We start from the raw sequence: 23788 nt of genomic DNA on the forward strand, positions 1-23788 counted from the left end.
CTTCACAGCCCACAAGGATCCCGTGCCCTGGACCAACCATGTCATTAAATCCTGGCTACAACATTTATCACACAAATCCATCCATTAAAACAAGCACCATATATTCTGGCCACCTAGTCATCTCCGGTCATATAGCAGTCTTCAGAGGCCAGCCCATTCTATGCTCGTGACTGCCAGGACACCCACCAGGACACCCTGTCCTGCTCTTACACAGAGGGTTGAAACTTCCTTTAGAAATTCCATCATCTAAGAATTTAGGATTATCTGGATCAGCACTTTTCCAGGAAAAATAATTGAAAGCATTCCCTTTTAGCTCTACTTTTTATTTTATTCAAAACTTTGTCATATTAGGTTTTCTTTTGTCTTCTGGCTATATCTTTGTTTTATTTAACACTAGCAAAAAGTATGCATACTCTGCACGGGTTCTGTAGACAGACATGACAACACTCATTAAACGTTGAAAATCAATGATCCTGTAGGTCGCTGTTTCGAGTCGCTTATCGCTTGATGTGCTTTGCACTCTCAAGTGAACTGCACTGAGAATGGGCGCGTGTGGCTGGCTGATATACCCCGGAGCAGACGTGGAGGGGAGGCGAGAGATGGCGTGCTGCAGCATACTGGGACCTTCTGTGCACTCTCCCGACTGGTCGTTGTGTGCTCTCTCCACCTGTCTCCTCAACCTGGCGCAGTGCGTTGCAGTGCAAATATCTTGGTGACGGGGTGTCACAGGCCCTTGAAACGTGGTTTTCAAGGTCCCTCCTTTGAGTTTTGTTTCTCGTGTAAACACGTTCATCGTTTGATGTGCTTTGCACTCTGTACTGAGAATGGGCGCATGTGACTCGCAGACCTGAAGGGGAGGCGAGGGTTGGCATGCTGCAGCATACTGCGGCCTTCTGTGGTCTCTCCCCATCTGTCGCCTCGCCCTGATGCGCTGCAGTGCAGCGTTGCAAATATCTCGGAAACGGTGCATCGTACGGCTTTGAAACGTGGTCCCATAGGGAACTCAGAGTTTTGTTCCTGGCACTGAGATGCTTAAAATTAGCTTTTTCCAGTCCTTCTAAGACCACATTGATGTTTCGCCGATTTTGTGCGTTGTGGTGCAAATATCTTGGAAACGGTGCATCCTAGGGCCTTGAAATGAGGATCTCGAGTTTTGTTCTTTGCATTGAGATGCTTACAATGACACCCACCTTGAGCTTCCAGGCAAACGTCTCATATGTGCAGGGGCTGAAATCCAGGGAACGGGGTGGGGTGTCCACATTTAATGTAGTCGGAGATGTCTACAGGGTCCCTACAGGTAACCATGCAACATTGGATGCAGATTGGTGGAACAGTGTGGAATTGTATAAGGAGCAAACAAACAAACAGGGTTTTCGTTTTATATAGAAATTATGTTTATAGTCACATGGTTGATTGCATATGTCAGATTGTCAAGTGCTCACATGCCTCTGCCCTGGTTCGCGTAAGACAATGCTGAAAAAACAACATTATATCAGACACAATAACAATGAACAACACAAATGTCATGCGAGGTTTAACAAGGCTTAAAAAGCAAAACGTCAGGGCCCACTTCACGTTAATAACAGTCACAGCAAGCATGCAAGCTGTGTGTGGCAGCATTTAAATGCACATGCAACTTCCTGGAGGGTCATTCAATGCTCACCAGCACCCTAAACCATAACCTAACTCAGAATCCTGTCAATGCCTTTCACGGCACACATGCATAAAAAGTAGGCCGTGTTGAAGTAATTACCCCGGTAACCCGAGTGCTACCTAGGAAACCGCAATCGGACACGGTAATCCAAGAATTGCCTAAATTATTCCCCATTTGACGATTACAACGCAGGGCCGGGTGACTTTGTAGCTAGATATTCTCCTGAGCAACTAGTCTGCAAATGTGCTTAATGCAGCTGAACCAGGCAGAGCAGACCTCAAACTCCTGGAGCGGCGGCTTCTTGTTGCTTCTCAAGAATCAGCCGTCCCTCGCAAAGGGAATAAGTGCACAGGCAGAGCAGTGGTAAATGAATAAGGGCTAATTAAGTCGGGAAACAATTGAGGCATGAAATCTTAATGAGGACGGACAGTGGTGTAACCGATCCCATCAGCATCCATCTTCATCGCTGAGCTGAAGGCCTGCTGGGGCAGAGGGCTTGCAGGGCTACCTAGAGATGGGCCTTGGGACGAGTGTGTTTAAGCCCGTGCTCTCTGTGACAGGCAGCCCCTCATTACCGCAAGTTTTGCAGCCAAAGTAAAGACTAATGGGGGCTGAATATGTGGAAGCCTCCCCAGGCCCCACAATCTCACACCCATTTCCATAAGCACTGGATTGATGAGGAGGTCCTCATCCAGCGACAGTCCTTACTTTCAGGCGGTGAGTCCACTACCCAGGATAGAACAACATATGTACCCAAATAAATGAATCCATGCTAAACCACTCCCTTTCTCTGGGATGGGCCACAAAGGACCACCTCTCAAAGAAATCCTCCTGGTTCTTTTGTCTGTCTTCAGACATGCTCTCGGGGCCTCTGCTAAGCTGGGCTTCTCCCTAGGGCGGGGTGCTGGGGCACACATATCAAAGTTCAGCGATGCTGCAGGAGAGCAGGGCTATGTGCTGGGCTTTGAGACTCCGGGCACATGATATGATAGGTTAGCTTATTTATAACGCGCTTAATACCCAGAGGTTTCCTTTTTTTTTTTTAATAACTTTATTTTAAAGAGAGCTACATTGATACAGAGCATCACAGATTCAGCAGTATTCTTCATTCAGTACAACATGTTACTATTGAGCGCATATCAAACATTGGTGTTCAGGGTGTGATCGGGGGTGTGGAGTCATTGTCAGATATCGCATTGCACAAAAAGCTTATGAGCGGGGCCCAGATATCCTTGGGGCGACATGGTACCAATACAGTTAACACAAATTGTTCTTCACATTCATTTATCATGGACAAGTCTCTTAGGAAGTCGTTCTTACAGGGCGCATTGATAGATTTCCAGCACTTCAATATACATCGTTTTGCAATCACGCATGCTATGTTAAAAAGTCGCCTGGTGGTCTCTGCAACTTTGCCAATATCCCCGAATAGGTATTTCAGCGGGGAAGGAGTTGCAGGGATAGCTGTTATTTCCTCCAGAATCTCTGCAACCTCGCCCCAGAGCGACGCCACCTTAAGGCATGACCAGTACATGTGATACGCACCTGCATCAGGTGAATACCATTTCAAACATTTCCCTGTGCAACCCTCCACAAATTTAGATAGTTTAACAGGGGTGTAGTGTAGCTGATTAAGCACCTTGAATTTAATTAATCGCAGACCAGAGTTCAAGGATACGGTTCTAGTAAGCTGGCAGCATCTAAGCCATTTTTCTTCACTTAGTCTTCCTTCCAAGGCGAGCATGTTGCTCCTGAGCTATCCCCCCTCTTGCTTCATAAGGAATGATTCCCCTGGGCCTCCATAGGGCTTGAGCAGAGGGATGTTGGGTGGGGGAAGCAACCTGTGTCTTGTTGGATGTGCTGCTTCTGAAGTCCTGTTCGGTTTTCCAGATATATAGGCTACTTGTGTAGAGTAACAGCATAAACAGGTCGGCATCGTAAGCCGGAACTGTGTTAAGCAGACTACCAATGACTGCCCGGAGTCCCATTGCAATGAGCTTAGGTTTCAAGAAGGTCCATGGGTCCTTTGAGTTGTTAAATCTAGATTCCCTTTGGATCTGTGGATATCACGAATTGTCGCTGGAATAGGGTTTCCCAGCGCCATGCAGTAGTAGCTCGCAGGTTGGCCTTAGTCTCTCGGCTCAGCCTTGTCAATTCAAGCAGGAGCAAGCAGGGCCACTCATACGCCTTCCCTTTATTGTGTTGGAACGCTAATATGCGGTTCAAGCAAGTGGCAGTCATGCTTCTATTGAGAGTTGGCACTTGCAGAGATGCAAGATGCCTCATATTGCGTAAGCATGGCTTCAATGGTTTCCAGTGCAGTTATGTGCTTATGACAGTGGGACTAGAACTCTTCTGATTTCCAGGATGGCTTGGTAATACACATCTGGAGACTCCTTCAGGTGATTTACCCGTCAAGGCATCAGAGATCATTTCCTCTGTTTTCTGGCCTTCACCAGGACACCGTGGCAGTACGGTGGCATAACAGGGAATGTCTTCCGAGAGCCGGGTTTCCTACTTGGATGTACTTACTGCTGTGTAAACCTTTCTTCCTGAGATCAGGGTATATGCAATGCTTCAAATCCCATTGGGGAAGGACCAATTGTCCTTCAGAGTGTACTAATAAAGATGTAGTTGTTGCTTTGCTGAAAACCAGTCTGGTTTGGAAGTTGGTACTTCAATGTATACATTAGTGCCTCTTATCCCTTTTACTCATGCCTTCTGTGGAGTAATACGAGGAGGATAATATGAGAATAAAGACTTAGCACAAGTGCAAGAATCAACTGGAAAGCAAGTGCCAGAGACATAGCGCAGTGTTCGCCTCTGACCCCTGTGTACAACCTATAATCCCAGCTTTGTATCCCAGCGGGTCTGCTTCAGCCCTTCACTCTTCTGAAGTCCATAGAAGAGTACCATGGATATAAAGATGGCTATAATCAAGCACCAAGCGAGAAGCAAGTTTCTGCTGGGCATTACATGAATGGTAATAGCTGGCATGAACCCACCATGTCCCCTCGAACTTAATAGAAAGATGGGGAGTAATGAACCCACTGAATAGGACCATGGAAGCCTGGACATAGAGGGACTTTTGTGTGGGGGTGATCTCAACACCAGGTGTACAGGACATTGTTTTTTAAATGGAGAGTTGCACGGCAGCTCTGTCGTGTCTGTCTGTGTGTGTGCCTGATCCTATAATGTTACATACAAGGCAAAAATAGATTGGTAACCATTTGGTGTGTTTTCTTCAGAAACTGGAATATGATAATGTTGAATGGGACGACTTGTGGCGCCAACCCGGGGGAACTTTCTGCGAATCGATAATACTACAGATTCAACGATTGATTACTTTTTTGCTACAGAATCACAATGTGAAAGGTTCCCTCTACTGTTGATTACAGGAAATTCATTTAGCAACCACACTTTGTTATATCTGACCATGAAGGCTTATGTCCATCTAAAAGGAAAAGAGCCTGGGTCTTGGTTGGCTTAACGTAAATACCCAGGATACTATAATATCCAGGTCAGACAGAAGTATTAAAGCATTACCAATTTACATTAATCCTATAAAGCCAAAGCACGTTAATTTTCCCTTGGATGTGACATCAAAGTTAGCCATACTGGAATATCCTAATCAAATACTTTATTGGACTCTGGAGTTCTTTACTGAAAGGTATAGATCTACAAGATATACATTTTCAGACGAACACAAAAAAGAGGGCCCCTAAAATAGACAATAGAAAGAAATTACTTAGGAAAGAGTTGAAGAACCTCTTTGCTACTTCTCCTTCAGAGGAGGAATACATTATTAAGAAGAAAAACAAAATGCAGCAATCCATAAATTGGCTGTGTTGCAATAAGGAGTCAATGGCTAGCACGATTGATATAATAATGAAGAGAGATGCCTGCGATATGTGGAACCTTATGAATAATCTTAATGGTTTGGAAAGGTCCAGACAGATGATGCGCACACCATGAGGAATATGGACAGATTACGTTAAGGATAACTTCCTGGCACCTTCATGTCAATTAAAAAGACCCTCGAAGAAAGAGTATGACGCAGATCTCAAAGTCAACTGCTTGAATTATATAGAAATTCTTGAAGTATTAAGAACCTTAAAAACATCTGTAGTGCCAGGTCCCAATGACCTGTCTAACATTACTCTGGCCTCCGAGGCTAAGAAAATTGGCTAATAACTGCCTATCTGCTATTCAATAAGATAATCGAGACTGGCATTATTCCCCTATCCTGGAAAAATGCCCGTCTTGTGCCAATTAAAAAAAAAAGTTAGATCTGATCCCTCTAATTGCCTTACAAGATTCGCTAAGCAAGGTTTTTGCTTTCCTCACCTTGTGTAGGGTGAGGGATTGGGCTTCAAACAATTCCATTTTAAGAACGGCACAGATAGGCTTTCGTGAAAAATGTTAGACTATCCATAATCTTATATTATTAAATGCCTTTGCTAAGGATGCATACTTTTAAAGAACAACCTCCTTTGAAGGTTCCATTTGTCTACTTTTCATGAGCCTTTGAAATGGATTGTCACAGTGGTCTATTTGGCAAACTATGTGAAGGAGGTTTGCCCTCCCCCTTGTTAAAATGATGCATCAAGGGTTTGCATATTGTAACTTCTAGAACAATCAGATTAGACACAAGGCACCTTCTCAAAGAAAATACCTACAAACGTAGGTCTAAAGCAGGCATGTGTGCTGGAGCCCGTGCTATTTAACATATACCTGGCAGACCTTTCAGGAAGCCAGCTGGGGGCACAAGCCTTTCTTCCTAAATTAGGCTCGTAACATTTATTTTCTTTAATGATTTTTTTTAAATTAAAAGGTGTGTTACAGTTTACAAGAAACTTAAACGGAATCGGCATAAAATAAAAATAGACAGTTGTACCATAGACAACAAAACTTCATTTTCATAATAAATTATCGGAGCAACAGCTCGGGTTTACAGTCTTACATTCTGGTTTTACAGCCCTCTCAGTTTTTGTTTCTATGCAGATGATATTGTTACATATGATCGGACCCCTATGGGTCTACAACGGGCACTAAATACACTCAGTTTGTATAATGAGAAAAATCTTTTAATCAAACACTAAAAAAAAAGAAAATGTGGATATTTGCTGCTAAAAGATCTCTGCAGAACATAAATAATTACACCTGGTTCCTTCCGAGCCTCTGGAAATAGTAACACATCTCTGGAGATATTTATGGTTTAAACGGATCCGTTGAAAATAACCAATAAAGCATTGGCGCTCAGTGGGTACATTCAGGGAGTTGATTGTGAAATAGGTATGTGGCTTCTCCTTTCTGCCAGTACTTGTTGTAGTTTGTATGAGCTGAAATTTACCCTGCCGATTAGATACGGGCTAGACGCAAGATGCCATGACCTCCAATATTGATGCTGCTTTCTGAGAAAAGTTTAAAGCAAATGTTACAGTTTGGTTTAGCTTTGCACGATAGTCAAAGTTAGGAGGGCTGTATGATTTATTAATATTATGCAATCTCTGAAAGGCGTACATAAAATAGCTCCTGAAAATAGACAAATAGACCCAGACAATTTGGTGTTTTGAAAGAAATCAATGAGATATTTTCTACAATGATTGATTTTGCAAATAATCTGGAGACCTATTAAGTTAAAGAATTTAAAGAACAAAGTCAAATGGTGTGACTGGCTCTACAATTGGTTAGCAATGAAAGACAGCCCTAGTCTGCAGGAATATGATTCCCCTTTAATGCACCATGGTTCAGCACAAATATACATTCAGCATTGGGCACACATAACCTTCAGGTGCATATTTATAAAATGTAGGGTGAATCCTTTAGAAACAGTGGAGGTGGCGCGTCCCAGAGCGGTCATCATGAAAAAGATGGACTTGCTCTTTCAGTAAAAATAAAAATGAGACCGAAACATCCGTTTCTATACTGTCCAGATACAGCTTTGGATAGGACTGTGTTTTTGGACAAATGTGTACATGATGCTAACCCTTTGACCTCGAATATGCTGTAAACATATGCTTGACAAGCTCCACTGCTGCAGCAACCTTCCACATGGGACCATATTTTCTTCTTCGCGGCCCTTGGCGCAGTTTTCGGCTTCTCACTTTACAGTCTTTGAAATGCCTTTGGCCAACTTCCTTTACTCCTTTTAGTGATTCCAGGCTCCTTGGCTCACTGTTGCTGGCAGCAATGTACAAATCTGGGGTATTGGGTCCAGTTCTGGGGGGTCGACTGGATGCAATTCATAAATGAGCTACCAAGTCGTACCTGGTTTCTCACACAATGGATCAGTACTTGAAACATGCAAACGCTAAACAAGAAGGAAGAATATTGTATGAGGGAGACCTTCAATTTCCTGCGGAGGAATAAAGACCGTACACATTCTTGTTCTGCAAAGGAATGCTTCTTAAATACAGGTCACCGCGTGACACCGGAAAGGCGAGCAATGGCGATCTAGGACAGGGGCTCAGAGGGCAGTAGTCCCCCCCCAGATCTTCTTTCAGATCACGACGCGGCCCACTGCTGCCCTCAGAGTTGCAGATTGTTACTGATCCTTTCTCCATCTCTGGTAGCAAAATCTGCCACCATCTTGGGGAAGATGAATAGCAGATTCATGGAAAACGCTTGGCCTTGTGGCAGGACAGCAGGGAGCAAAATCACACAATTACTTAACTAAATAACTCAGAAAACACCTGCAACGGACAAATGGGAGCAACAGAGCTGAGAAGGCAAGGCTAAAGAAGGAGACCATGCACAATATGTATGCCAAGAGGGTACAGAACATGTCAGGTCATGTCATGCTGTAATGTCTAGCTTACAATGTACATGCTATTGGCATAGTTATCTCTAGGCTTAAGCAAATCACAAGAAGAAGGCATTGCTCAGTCAGCTGTCAATGTATTCCAATAAGCAGTCTTTTGGAACTTTTCTAGAAGAGAAGAGCGTTCACAATACTTGATTTCCCGGGAGTGATTTTAGGGTTGGAGTCAGCCTGAGCAGAAAATTACTTCACAAATTTGGAGAAAGGGTCAGTCAGTAAGGGCAGGTTGAGGAAGAGTAGGTTTTGCTGGGTGCATGTGGAACTGTTTTGAATCGATATGATATATTTTATTTTTATCGTGCTCATACACAAGTGTTTCAGAGCCTGACGAGGCAAGGACAAAACAACGATCTTACCAGGCCTAGTGTCACTGAGAACGCGCAAGAGCAGGGGATAGGGAAGGGGGAGAGTGGAAAGTGCTGAGTAAGAGATAAAACAACTGGTAGTGCAATCAGCAAGGCGACAAGTGCAAGGTTAAAGCGCAGACAAGGGGTGTCTGATAAGTACAGGTAAGGGGGATTATAGGGTTACAGATACAGACCAAAGTGCAAGGGTTGCCCGGAGGTGTGTGGCTGGGTGGGCAGGGACCTGGGCCCGAAATCAGAGGGCATCCAGGTGCCTGGTGCCAAAGCAGACAGATCAGCAGGGGACAGGGAGAGCAAAGGCACAAGCAAAGAGGAAGGTCTTGAGGTGCTTCTGGAACCAGAGATGGTTCTCCTAACATGTAAGAGTGGCAGGGAGGCTGTTCCAGAGGGAGGCCCTAGCCAAGGAAAGAGATCTACCCCAACTTGTTGCTTGGAGAAGCGACTGACCATGAGGGAGTTGGAGGTGGAGGAGCGAAGAGCTCGAGTGGGACAGTATTTATGGAGGGAGCACTGAAGGTATAGTGGACCCAGGCCCCAGAAAGCCTTGTGGACAATGCAAAGGGTCTTGAATTTAATCCTTGCAGCCACTGGGAGCTAATGAAGAGATTTCAGGACTCGGGAGATACGATCCCTGGGCTTGAGGCCAATGACAAGTCTCTCAGTCCTGTTCTGGATGAGTTGCAGAGGGCGGAGAGTAGAAGCAGGCAGATTTAGAAAAAGAGGCTGTTGCAATAATCAAGCCTAGAGAGAACCAGAGCACGAGAGACAGTAAGCTTCTGGGGGAAGGAGAGGATAGGAAGAATATCTCTGAGGAGGCGCAGTTGGTAGTTTGACTTCTTCGTGCCGGTTTGGCTGTTGTAAAGCTCCCATTCGTGGGATAGTGCCGTCGCCAAGCTGAGGCTGTCCGTTATCGGATTGTGTATTCCTAGTAGGAGATAAGCATGCAGTAAGATATTGTTGTTTATGGTCCAGTGCCAGATTGTCTGAGCTTCTTGTGACAGGGCGTGAGACCTGGTTCCCCCTTACTTGCGGAGGTATTACATTTTGGTGGTGGTGTCCGTAAGAACCTGCACCACTGAGTTCCGAATTGTTGGGAGGAAGGACTTTAGGGCCCAACAGAATGCCCGGAGCTCTAGGATGTTGATGTGCAAGGATGCCTCGGCTGGCGTCCGAAAGGCCTTTGACTTGATGTTGCCATACGTGAGCTCCCCATCCTGCCAAGGAGGCGTTCGTTACCAGAGTGTACTGATGAACTGGTTCGAGAAGTGGGATCCCTGCTGTTGAATTGCTGTCTAGGGTCCACCACTGAGCTCGAGTGAGAGTGTCGGAGTGTCTTCCCATGAGTTCTGGGTTTGTGACCACCTGGCGGCCAGGAACTGTTGTAACGGTTGCATGTCAAACCGGCAGTGAGGGATTAGGATGATACAGGAGGGCATGGTCCCCAGAAGTGCCATGTATTTGCGCACTGACAGCTGTTTATTTGTGTTGAATGAGCGGGCCAACCGCTTTAATGTGCAGATCCTGTTGGCAGACGGGCTGACTAGGCTGTGCGCCGTGGAGAATTGTGCTCCTAGGAACACTAAGGCTTTGGATGGCGTGTTATAGGATTTTTTGTACTTTATCGTGAATACTAGCTGCTGGAGGAGTGTCTCTGTTTCCGCCAGTGAGTTTGCCGCCTCCTCGAATGTGGAGTCCCTGACCAACCAATCGTCTAGATAGGGGTAGAAGTGGCGGCCTTGTCTTTGCAGATAGGCCACCACTGCGGCCAAGCATTTGGTGAAGGTCTGTGGGGCAGACTTCAAGCCGAAGGGCAGGACCCAGTATTGGTCATGTTTTTCGCTGACTGTGAACCTGATGTATTATCTGTGGCTTGGGTGGATCAGAACATGGAAGTATGCATCCTTTAAATCTAAGGCTGCCAGGTATTCGTGGGTTGCCCTGCCTTTATCACATCTTGTAGCATTACCATTTTGAATTTTTATTTCTTGGTGGTTTTTGTTTAGCTTTCTGCTCCCCCCATCCGTGAGAGCGGAGAACCCTTACTGGGTCTTCAAGAAAGCATTACAACTTGGCTATTCACATAACCACACATGGTGGCTGCCTATCTGGCTCCTGAATCTTCTCAGTCATACTTTTTTCCTTTCCATGCATGTGTAACTGGTTTTTTAACAGCGCATTGATGCCTCTGGGCTTAGTGCGCTTTATAAGTGAAAAAGTAAATAAAGTCCAGTCTAGGGGGCCATTTGCCATCTGGCTTCTTTAATACAAAATACCTGCAGTACACCCCTTTTCCTTTTAGATGGGGAGGTACCGTTTCAATAGCTTTTCTGGTGAGAATTTGTCGTAATTAGTGTTGTAGGACCCATAGGTGCAGGTGGTAGAGTGCTTTGGGCGGTATGTCTTTTTTATTGCGCTTGAACTCCAACAGATGGCCGTGCTGGATGACATCTTGCACCCATCTGTCCCTTGTAATTTCCAGCCATTTGTTGCTGCAATGCGCACCATTTCCCCCCACAGGCGTGCTGCTGGGGTTGTCAATGTAGAGATTTGTTTTGTCGACCTCTTTGAGAGGTGGTTGAGCCTCTTTTGCTCTGTGCGTAGCAGTAATCCCTGGATCGCTGTAACGACTGTTAGTTCCGCTTGTAGCCCTGGGAGTAGTAGCTGTACCTGGAGTAACCTTTGGAGCCTCTAGTAGAGGACGATCTAGCGTAGCCAGCAGCACCATGAAAGGGACGAAAAGATTTCCTTCCCTGTAGTGCGGTAAGAGACTGTGCAGTGTCGGAGTCTGCTTTCATGGCCTTAAGGGCCTCATGTATTTTGTCTCCAAAGACATTGTAGCCCTCAAATGGCATGTCTATAACCTTGTATTGTACCTCTTGTCTAAAGACGGTACAGCGCAACCATCCCTGTCTCCGAAGCCCAATCCGATTACCAATTTGTTTGAAGCCCGTTTCTGCGAGGTGGACTGTGATGTTGATGCTGTAGTTAGAAGCTTCCTCGCCTTCACGCACGGTCATCATGGTCTCCCTTTCTATTGATCCTCAGGCAGGTGTTCCAGGATGGGAGCTAACCTGTGCCACATCTCGCGATTATAGTGGGCTACAATGGCCAGGGAGTTGGCCGCTTTGACAGTTGTTGCTTCGATGGTAACCACCTTCTTTCCAAAGGCATCCGGTTTTCTCCCTTCGCTTTCTGGAGGGGTGGCACACTTTGCTGTGAATGTGCTTTCTGACTCACTGCTGCTGAGACTACTGATTCAGGCGAGGGCTGAGATATGAGGCCTTTCAGCGTACTGTCTGGTGCCTTGAATTTCTTGTCTAGCTTCAGGGATAGTAGCCCCTCTTGACAAAAATGGTCCAGAATGGGTATGAAGAACATGGCTTTACAATGCTTTCCCATGTGGTTGAACACAAAAAAGTATTTATTTTCTTCTGCTGGTATCAGTCCGAATTCTTGACACGCCTTGGACAGCATGGAGGGAAATGCCCCTATGTCATCTGGCGATGAAGGCTGTGCTGGGCTACTTTGTGGCTCTGGGTGGTCAGTATTGTCCGTATCCCAGATATTGTCCATATGTGGCGATTGTGTGGTGGCGGAGTCAGTATCATTAGGGTCAGTGTCTGTATCTGTATCTGTCAACTCCCCTTCTTCCCGGTCATCCCTTAGTGGACTTGCTCTGCGTGGAGATGGATGCCTCTCCCATTCGTAGGCATTTTTCAGTCTGCATGTTCTGCAGGCCAGAAACAACGATTTTTTGGATATTGGTGTTTCCATTGTTGCCGTCGCTGATGCATTGTGAAGGACTGCAGATTTATAGAGAAAACTGTGATTTTTGAAGAGAACAACCTTTGCTAAAAGAAATTCTCTCTTTGGAGAGATGAACACGAGGATTCCTATCAGCAAAGAAGACGGTTGAAATCTGAGGGAAAGCTGCTTGTGCAGAGCTATACACTCGACGTTGCATTGGTAGGGACCAAAAACACCCACAACAATGTGTGTATGACACTCAAGGTGGCCATTTTCCCTTTAGGAAATGTATTATACCATAGGTAACCAGGGATTCCCAGCCAGATGACGGAGAATATTCCACAGAATGTGAATCTATGAAAGATCCAATGCTGGAGAAATGTCAATTGCCAAAATTAAAAACCTTTTTTCAATAGGTGCCATTTTATCATTAACTCAACAAATACATATCACAACACCCACCATAGCAACAATTGCGTTACGTGGGCCTGTTCAATGCCCAGTATCTGTAATATTTTTGAAGGATTTTCTCTTAAGAAGTTTATTTGATACAATTTTACAAACATATGACACCAGTTCACTACCTTAGATATTACATCTGGAAATCAATGATCTGGATACTTTTTATATTCTTTACCACCAATAAATAAACATAACACAAAACTAAAAACCTAGTTATACAACACATGCTGTCCATATTTGATAGTAAAGTTACTCAACCAAATTCTTCTTTTGTCATTAAATCATCTGATGTTGACTACATATTGGTTGTGATGTTCTCTCTCTATCCCCACATGCATGTAACACCTTCACATCTATGCTGTAGAAAATAAGCCTTCATACAATTCAAAAAACATGCCAGTGTACTCTTGCATTGAAAATGTCATGCCACATATATGTGACGTAACATCTTCAAATGCCCACACAAAAGGTATCTGCATGCTGGAAATGGCCAACAAGATTTTGAAGCAAATTTGTAACCGTAGACCGTTGAGAGCTATAATGAATAGAAGACCTGGAATAGATGATGTTCTACTGTCTTGGGCCTGCTCGTTGAGGGTTGAGAAAGCATTGTCATCTCGGTTTTGGTGTTCACTGCTTGTGGTTGAACAGAAGCATTATTTATATGATCTCTTAGAAATGCTCAGGTGCCATAAAATTGGGGATAAATGGATTTGATTGACTAACTTTTATTCAAACTTCTGTTGGCTCCCCTCTTATTTTCCATCTATATTAACACTATTATAGAAGAACTGTGTCTTAATAACGTTGATTTTCCGTGGCTGGGGAAGCATGCATTCCCAGCATTATTCTTTGCAGAAGAAGCCTTTCTCCTGTCTACCACCCCTTCTCGCTTAATACAGTCTCTGTTTTGTTTCCATAATTAATGTGTTGTTAGGACTTGAATTAAATGTTTGAAAAACAAAGGCTATGGTCTTCTCCCCTAAGAATTTTCAAAACAAACTTTTATTTGTAATAGTGGGAGGGAATAGGTTAGAGGAAGTTGCTTGGTACCACTATCTGGGAATCAGTTTCGCCTCGAATAGCGGTTGGGCTCTCCACTGGGACAAGGATTCACGGGGGTTTGGGCAAAAATTGTGGCTCACTGAAAACCTTCTTGACACAGGGAAGTGGTGCAGTTGGACCAGTGTTGGAAGTTCATAAAGAGCAAGCAAAAGCAACTGCACTATATGGTGCAGAGATTTGCAGTGTGTTTAGGGGTAAGACTGTTAATACAATTGAAAATAAGTTTGTAAAAAGCATTTTGCTACTGCCCCAAGGTGCCCCGACAGCACTGGTCTGCATGGAACGCAATCTCTGCACTCTGGAAGAGGAGCTGGCCATGAGACATGCACTTTATTGGTTTAGAATCTGAGGGAAGCCAGCACTGGGAGCATTTTGTGAGGCTCTCGCGCAGTTGATTAATTTGGAAGGGTGGAGATGTCTTCCAAGGTTTACCCATGTCAAATATTATTTGGCAGTCCTAGATCCACGAAATTGGAAATGTAAAAAGCCTGGGCAACATTGAGGACTAACAATAGAAAGGGAGGATGTTTGTCTTTGTCTCGGGTCGGGATTACATGCTTTTTAAGCAGAGCCCTGGGTATGAACTCTACCTAGACATGATTGCCCCAAGTTATGCCGGGCCCTGTATATAGAATTTAGAATGGGTTATTTGATGGGACGGGAATACAAAAACAAATGGAAAGACTCAATGGAGAGTAATTGCCTACTATGTGGTGCAACGAAGGAAGACACTACACTTTTTATTTTGTGTTCATATGTGAAGGGTTGAAAGACCTAAGGATTAAAAAACTCAAACCACTGCTTGTAATGCACGATGTTCACGTGATGCTATCCAGTTTGTTAGAGAATCTGATGATTTAGAGGTAGTTCATTTTGTGGCTAAATATATTCACTGAGCCTGGTTAATGAAACGCTTATTGCCAGCACTTTAGAATTAAGTTTGCCACAATAGTTATTGATTTTTGTGTCTATGTCTACCTTAAGATGTTATAATTAGATCAGATTATTCTTTTTTTTGTTCTTTTCTTTTCTTAACTGTCAAAACAGGCTGCAGTTATGTCACTGGATACAGGCCATGGCTCCATCCCAAACTGTCCTGCTTCCATACAAGGGATGCTCCAAAGTCTTCCTTTGTTCATTGTCAGCGATTTCTGTCAGTACATGCTACTCTACATTTTGCTACCTAACATAGAAACTCACTGCAGCCCTGCAGACTTTCACAAACCTTGAGGTCTAGCCCAGGAAAAATGAAACATTTTTTATACACAATTTTCATTCATTATATCCATATTTCACTCATTCTACTCAAGTTATTTGAGCCCTGTAGCTTCCCCCGCCCTTAATATTCATAAAATGTCCCATTTCATTTTGTGCATCGAGCATGTAAAATCCCCTATTCTTAGACTGCATAGACTCTTGACGGACAGTAAACAGCTGGTGAGTCACGTGTGCTCTGCCAGTGCTAGCTAGCTAGCGAACACCACAGCATTGCCTGTAGTCCTTTTTCAAGACAGGCTGCATTCTTTCCAGGAGAGAGCTTGTTAAGATTTTTACAAATGCATAGGATCTGACATTTACAAATGTATTCAGCTAATAGTTAATTGCACAGAAATGCTTAATACCAGGAGGCAAACATTGGCGAACATTCAACTCTAAACTGTAAACACCCTCAAGTCAACCACACACAGAAAGACCCCTGTTCTGTGAACTTTATGAAAACCCACATATCAACACTCACAAGAAAACCTGCCTCCAACTGCAATGCCTCGCCCACTACAGGTTCAGTGTATAGCACTATAAAGGGAGCCATGACCACCACACTATTGGCAAAAACAAATGTGGACTGAAACATTCTTAGCAAATGTTCACCCTATTTTTAACCTATTCTATGATGCAAAAGTTCTGAAAAAGGTGGTGGCATCTCATATATAGGAGAATGGCAGATCTAGTGACCTGCTACATTACAGACAGTGTAGTTTTAGATTCTCTAAAAGGATGATGAGTCAATGTTGACTAAGGGTCACATGTAGACATTGGATAGCCATTGTGAGAGTGCCTAGCCCTTGAGACCACAAGGTTCAGTCAGATGGCATTTGATGTACACTAGCCCACTAAAAACCTGCAATTTATTATATTATTCCTATGTTAAGTAATTGAGGACTTTTTAACTCCTAGTTATGGTGAACTTTTAACTGTTGACTTTTAAGTCTTCCATACCTTTTAGAGCTACCCCAGACCATGCACAAACATACAAGTTCAATTGGGGATATTTTATTTATTAATTTGTTTTATCACTTGTACAGCGCCAAGACAAAGCAAGGGCATCAGAGCACTCACGAAGACAAACAAACATATGGATACATCACACTTTTTAAAAGGGACCTTTACTACACTCTATTAAGATGATTAGCCCAAACTCGTATAATTACAGTAGAACTCTGCTAGGGCCCTGCCTGACTCTGCACTCCTATGGTCTCTCATGTGGAAGAGAAGCTGCACTAAAAAAGTATTCCAAAAGCAAACTATTTCCACATCACATGTTTGGAAGACTCCATGATTATAATGTTCTAGAGCAAAAATAGAGAGGTACAATTTGCATTGAATCAGTTGAATTAGTGCCGCCGTAAACACTTAACTATGGTCTGTTGAGTGAGATTGCTGCCAGTAGCAAAAGATTGGACCGTAAAATATGCAGAAATCATCACTTTTAAGGAAAGAAAATAGCCTACCTCATGAAGTGCTTCATCGTGCTCAGTGTATCTTTATCAGTACAGGTGTCTTCTCAATCCGTCACTTGGAAAAGGTCTGTTTTCTTTGCAGAGTGTCTGTGGGAGAAGAAACATATTTATTTACGTATTTCTTTGAAATGTCTATGGCACCAACCAAAATACACAGAATGCTTTGTGGAGCCCCAAGAAGGGGTGGTGGAAGGAAAATACATACACAAAGTGGGTCAGGGGGGACGGACACTGACAAGGTCATTCATAGTTCCAGGCACATTCAGATGCCAGGGGAGTGGGGTCAGGGGAGAGGAGCAACATAAGTGCCTGGAGAGAAGAAGGTTCCCAAGGCTGAGGAGCCACAGGAGCATGCGTGAGAAATCTGAGAAAATCTGGTTGAGTAATCCCATTCCAGAGAGGTCCAAGAGCTAGAACAAGATCAAGCCTCAGGTCCTCAAGCTGGTGATGTTTCAAAGTCCAAGCTCCTATTCTGAGGGAGCGCAGGGAAGCAGGGGAGAAAAGTGGGTGCGAGGGACATGTCAACTCTCTCCTCCCAGACCTGCTGGATCTGGACTCGGCAGCCCTCAGCAGGTCACCAGGTAGGTCAACTTGAAAATGTGACTTTTGAGCCTTCTTTTAATTTAGTGGAGGCTTTCTTCAAGTTTGAGACTTAGGTGAAGGCCGTTCCAGATGGCTGAGCCTTGGAGCTGACCAAATGCAGACCCAGCTTCTTTTATGGGTGATCAATTTAGTATACAAGACCTCCTGACTCAAATACCAACACCTATACCATTTAAACTAGACCCCCTCAATCAAAGTTTTCTCTCCTTGTGTTTGTTTTACCTCAACAAAACATGTTTTAAACGAGCTCATATTGTAATAAACGAAGTAACATGTTGGAAAAAGAGTGCATAAGAAAGCCAATAGTTGTGTAACTGGCCTTCTAGATCCTGCAATCTCCTGTTACGAGATGACTTTAAGACAAACTCCATGAATAAAAGATTTGGAGGGCTCAAAAACAATTTGGCAGTGTCATGAAAAATACTCATTGATGAACCAATGGCCCTATCTGGCCCCAGAAGATGTGAAAATGCAGGATTTTTTGTTGTGAGGTTATCTCAGCATGACAATGGGCATATGCTTGGGAACTATGTACTTAATAAAATCAGCTCTTTGACACTTCGTACCGTTTTCATTGTGCGTGTCTTCATTGGGTCCTTTTCTACAAGCACTCCCTTCAGCAAAATTCACATACTTGCGATTGCACTTACAGAGACGCAAGACAGGACATGTACAGCATCTCAGCCTACAGAATAAAAGGGGATAATGGCATGCTGGGATAGCCCACATCCATTGCCCCTCGGCCAATGATCAGCAGGGCATCCGCTAGAGTACACGGTAAGCATTACAACGGGAATGCAATACAGCATTAGAAGGCACAGGAAACTGACTTGGTCAGAGCCAGAAATGTAATATGATTTCCTGGTATGCTGTACCACTAGTTCATTTTTTATTTTTTATGAGTGTGTACTTTTACTGTGAAGGCTCCTAAAAGGCATTCTGGATGCATTTTCTTTCTCCCTTTTCGAGTCAAATTTAGCATCAGCGTGGCTTGGATGATGAGAGGACAGGGCAGAGTGCAGTGTTTGCTAGTCCGGACTTCTAAATGGCCTTCTTCAATTTCAGCAATGTTTATAACCCACATCACGGCCAGGCAGGCAGGCAGACAGACAAACAGACAGACACACACACACACACTCACACACCACGTTTCAGGCTACGCATACAACGCCTTCACAAATCTCACAATTACTTTGAAAACATTTTCTTTTGTCATCAGCAGTGTTTTTCTTATGCTTCTATGTTTAGGCAATGGGCACTCTGACAGGGCATATCCAAGTAAAATCCCATGCAGCTCCAATTACCTTGCAAATATGTGTCTACTTTCAAGACCGTTAAAGTGAGTAACACAATAAAGCTACCTTTTAAAGATTAATTTATATCAAGGATATCTACTAGCCAAACATGCAAAAATAGTTTGCCTTTATGTTGATAGCCAAATGGTTTTACCATTATGCGTAACAATGAGTGGAAAATTGTGAGAAAGAATATCTATACTCATGTCACCGTATTACACAACTTCTTTTTGTGTACGCCATAAATTGGTGAAAGTACAGAAGTAAAAAAATAGGAAATGCATTATTTTGCATTCTGGGACTTCTAGTTTTCCATTGAAGATGTGGACTATAGAGCTACAATGATATTCTTTTGGTTTACAGTGTTTCTTTTTCAAGCACTTTGTAGGAAAGGATGATGGCCTAAAATAAACTGATGACAGAAAGCATCTCTGCAAGAGCGCTGTTTTGCAAAAGTAGACTTCCTATCGAATTCTCCCTTTTTGCTTGTTGCCATGTTTAAAGAGGATGCCTTGGAAAAGTGTAAACAAACATGCGCATGCCAAAAAACATTGTAAATGTTGTGAAAGCAACTTTTGGAATGCAATCATTTCTGAGGCCTGATTTCACCTTTAAAGATAACAGCGTACATTACATTTTTATTTTTAGCCACTGCTTGTCAGTTCAGAAGGACCAGACTGAGAAGCAAATACTAACTATGCCCCATCTAAAAGATAAGGCCCAACACTTTGGAGTGCATTCACTTCCCAAAAGAATTCAGCAGGCTCAGAATGTTTGTTGAAGAACAGGACACAGATGCAGAAAAATCCAGGATTTTATCACCAGTGCCATGTTTCTGGATTCCCAGTATAAAAGGAAAATCTATTTGGATTATGAACATGCCCTGCGTAGGGAAAATGTAGTTGCTGGTTAAATGTGATTTGTATTCAAGGACTATCTTTACTGTGCATTTTAGAGTACACACTGGTGTAAAATGTAAGGCCTACTGCAGCCTTATTTGAAGCACCAATGTATATTTGTATTTGTATTTATTACGTTTATGTAGTGCTTTACCCCAAAGCGCTTTACATTACAACAACAAGAATACATTAGAATAAACTAGAAGCATAACATTACAAAAACATGAAACAAACCATTAAAAACAATATGTAGAACAATTTACCAAGGTCAAAAAAAGAGGAATAGAGCCGAGTAAGAATAAGAGGGAAGTAGTAAGGGAAGTCAGGGCGGGGGAAGAGGATGAGATTTCAGGAGGGGGGAAGGAGGGATGAGAGAGAATGGGGAAGATAGGGAGGTGTAGGAAGGAGGGAAGGAATGAGGGATGTGGGAGGGAAGTAGGGAAAGTAAGGAGGGACGTCAGGACGGGGGTGAAGAAAAGATTTCAAGAAGGCACGGAAGGAGGAGTAAGAGGAAATATGACGGATAGAGAGAGGTCGAGAGTTCCAGTGTAGGGGGGCAAGGAGCTGGAAGGATCGGAAACGAGAAGAGGCACAAGGGGATGGATGAACAGTGAGTAAGAAGAGATTAGCAGATCGGAAGGAGCGCGAAGGAGCGTAGAAAGAAAGGGGGAGCGAGATCATGAAGATATTTAAAAACGAGACAGAGGAAGTTGAATTTAAGTTGGGAGTGAAAGGGAAGCCAGCCAAGAAAAGAAAGTGAAGAGGAGATGGAATTATGAGGAGCAAGAAGACAGGTTACGAATGGCTGAGTGGTAGAGGGATTTGAGAGGAGCAAGATGAGAGGCAGGGAGTCCAAAGAGGAGAGAAGAACAATAGAAAAGACAAGAGAAGATGAGGGAAGAGATTAAGAGTTTAGTAGCATGGAAGGTGAGGGAGGAACAGATTTTGCGAACATTGAATAGGTGGTAGCAACAGGGGCGGGAGGTGAGAGAAATGGGGTGGGGAAAGGAGAGCGTGGAGTCAAGGTGGAGGCCTTGGTTGCGAGCACAGGCTGAGATAGGGAGGTTAGTAGGGGGAGAGGGAGGATGAAGGGTGTTGGAGGGGAAGAATAAGACTTCAGTTTTTTAAGTGTTGAGGGAGAGAAAGTGGGATGACATCCAGTGTTTGATAGCAGTAAGACAGGAAGAAAAATTAAGGTGTAGTTCAGGAGTGAAAAAGAGAAGGAGAGGTAGAGCTGGGTGTCATCTGCGTAGAAATGGTATGATATGCCGAAAGAAGAGATGATGGGGCGACAAGGGAAGTGTAAAGGGAGAAAAGGAAAGGGCCAAGTACAGAGCCTTGGGGGATGCTGAAGTCCAGGGGGAGAGTGGAAGAGGTATGACCGCCCCAGGAGACAGCAAAAGAACGGTTGGAGAGGTAGGAGGAAAGCCAGTTGAGGACAGAGCCATTGATACCAAAGGAAGAAAGAGTGTTGAGAAGTAAGGGGTGATCAACGGTATCAAAGGCTGCAGAGAGGTCAAGGAGGATGAGAACAGAGGATTGCTTAGAGTAGCGAGCAGTAAGGAGGGAGTTGAGAAGGTAGGGGAGGGCAGTTTCAGTAGAGTGTTTAGGGCGGAATCCAGATTGAGAGGGGGGAGAAGAGAGAGATTGGTTACAAAGGTTGAGAGTTGAAAGTAGACTAAATGTTCGAGAAGCTCAGAGAGGAATGGTAGAAGCGAAATTGGACGAAAGTTGGATGCAAGGAGGGGTTTTAGCAGAGGGATTCTTCAAAATAGGAATAATAGTAGCGTGTTTGAAGACGGAAGGGAAGGTGGCAGAGGAGAGACAGATATTGAGGAAGGAGGAGAGGTAGGGAATGAGAAGAGGGTAGATTTTAGGAATCAGGGGGCGGGTAGGGGATCAGAGGGTGCAGCAGTAGGGTGAGTTTTGGACAGGAGGAGGGAAATATCAGAACGAGTAACAGGAGAGAAATCAGACAAGTAAGAGGAAGGGGTGGGGAGGGAAGGGGGAGGAGGAGTGTAAGAAGGGGAGCAAAGAATGTTATGGCGAAGAGAGAGTATTTTGGAAGAGAAAAAGTCAGCAAAGTCGGAAGGTGAGAGGGAAGGAGTAGTAGAGAGGTCAGGAGTAGGTGGGGAGAGAAGACGAGATAGGGTCTGAAAGATACGATGAGGATGGGAAGCTTGGGATTGGAGAAGGTTAGAGTAGGTATGTACGTTTAGCTAAGCTGAGGCAGGAGTCATAAAGAGAGTGGTATGAGAAATAGGAGGCTTGATTAGCAGGAGAGCAGATCTTGAGCCAGCGTCGCTCAAGGCGATGGAGGAGGCGACGCATAGACAGAAGGTGAGGAGAGAGCCAAGGGTTGAGAGGGTTTACGGGTAGGGCGGAAGGTGGAAGGGGGGTAAAGTTGATCGTGGCTGGAAGAGATAGAGGAGGACAGAGAGGATAAAGCTTCATTGGCAGAGAGAAGAGACATCAAAAAGAGGGGGGAGGGAGGAAGAACTGGTGTCGAGAAAGAGAGAAAGGTTAAATTTATGGAGATCCCGTCGAGAGAAAGAAATGGAGGAAGGGGAGGGAGTGGGCGTAGGGAGAGTGAGGGAGAAAGAGAGTGAAGCATGGTCAGAAAGATAGTTGGGGAGGGAAGAAACTGGGGAGGAGGAGAAGGTTGAGATAAAGATAAGGTCAAGAGTGGAGCCAGAGGAGTGAGTAAGAGAAGTAGGGAAGGGAGTGAGGAGGTAGGAGTCCAGAATGAAAATAAAAGAGGGGAAGGTTGTACGGAAGAGGGGAGGTGAAGGGTGAAATCACACAGTACGGTAAGGGGAGTCCCTAGAGCCTTTCGCAATTGCAATCCGCACCAACTCGATAATCAAAGGTATCCAATGTGGAAAGACTTCCTTTAAGTTGTCCCCATTCCCTGATGATATCTTGGTGTATGTAGTAGACGTACACTCATCGGTTCCTGAGCTTATGTCCCTTATCTCGTCCTTCGGCACTTTTCGGGACTCAAGATTAATGTACTATGAGAAACTTTAGGGGGTTCTCCGAGGTAATCCCTGGGGATCCTGGATAGGTGGCCAGGAAAGGGCCATCGCTCTTGGATCCCAACGCTGGGGGCGGACAAGCGAGGGAGGATCACCTGGATGAGGAATTCTTGGGGGATGTGGAGAGGAAGCCCTCAGGTGAGACATTGTATCCCATACAATATAAGGGGGCGAGAAGTCTACCTGAGTCCTTTGTGGGATATACTAAAGTGCATCCCTTAAAGCCTGAGAGAATACCAAAACTCCATCATGAAAGTAAGACTATAACAGGAGAAGAAAACCTACACCTCCATCTAGACAAAATCTTCTTCCTGATTCAGACATTCACCCATCTATTCTTTGATCCGATCCTTACAGTTATTATAAAAACCAAACTTTTCATTCCTTATTAGTTGAGGCTAAAGATGGTAAGAAAGGAAAGAAAAGAGAAATGCCATCCTTCTACCATTCTAAAGGTCCTCAATCAGAACAGGGAAGAGGGGGAAAAGATATGTTAGCTAGGTCTGTACAACCAAATTATCACCCCTACTTTTTTGACAATGACATAACTCAATTTTCTGCCAGCGATCTTCCTGAAAACCCTGCGGTCTTCATGGGATACTACAACTCCCATATTTCACATTCTCCCTTCGACTGCTCCAACACTGAGATGTGCAGATTACCTGTAGTAATGTTCAATGTCCTTATACTACTAACAACGCCAGGCAAAGTCAGGCACTTAACTACCATCATGAACACCTGAATCCTATTGACATTTGTACTAAGCATAAAAGGTGGAACTCAGAATCACTAAGAGAGTTCGGGAATCAGGAACACAGAAGGCATGAGCACAGCAGGCTCAGACAGCAAAGGTGAGAGCAAAGGAGAGCAGGCTAGATGGCGAGTGGCTGAGCGAGAGCTGCTGTGACCCAGGCTTGCGAGAACGGAACCCCGAGATGCTACAAGACTGCAAGTTGAGGCAGGAGAAAGTGTGGCAAGGGAACCGTGTCTACAAGAAGACGAGAGAGTTCATCAAAGGATGCCAAGAAGCTGAATAATCTCTCTGAGTCGTGTGCGTGAAGATTGCTTATTGCCTCGGGACAGAGAGGCTGCCTGGGAA

At 44.2% G+C, this 23788-nt stretch overlaps 1 protein-coding gene across 8 annotated transcripts in view; it reads right to left on the reverse strand.

The window, feature by feature from the left end:
• Positions 1 to 23788, reverse strand: part of ELMOD1 (ELMO domain containing 1) — a 446580-nt gene that overhangs the window by 317663 nt on the left and 105129 nt on the right. For all 8 annotated transcript variants that reach the window (XM_069640662.1, XM_069640656.1, XM_069640660.1 and 5 more), the window contains exon 2: positions 16846 to 16941. In XM_069640662.1, the coding sequence (XP_069496763.1) occupies positions 16846 to 16862 (17 nt within the window). In that variant the 5' untranslated portion in view covers positions 16863 to 16941. The remainder of the gene's footprint in view (positions 1 to 16845; positions 16942 to 23788) is intronic.

This window comes from Ambystoma mexicanum, chromosome 7q, assembly GCF_040938575.1.
Source record: "Ambystoma mexicanum isolate Mex_15411 chromosome 7q, UKY_AmexF1_1, whole genome shotgun sequence".
NCBI lineage: Eukaryota > Metazoa > Chordata > Amphibia > Caudata > Ambystomatidae > Ambystoma > Ambystoma mexicanum.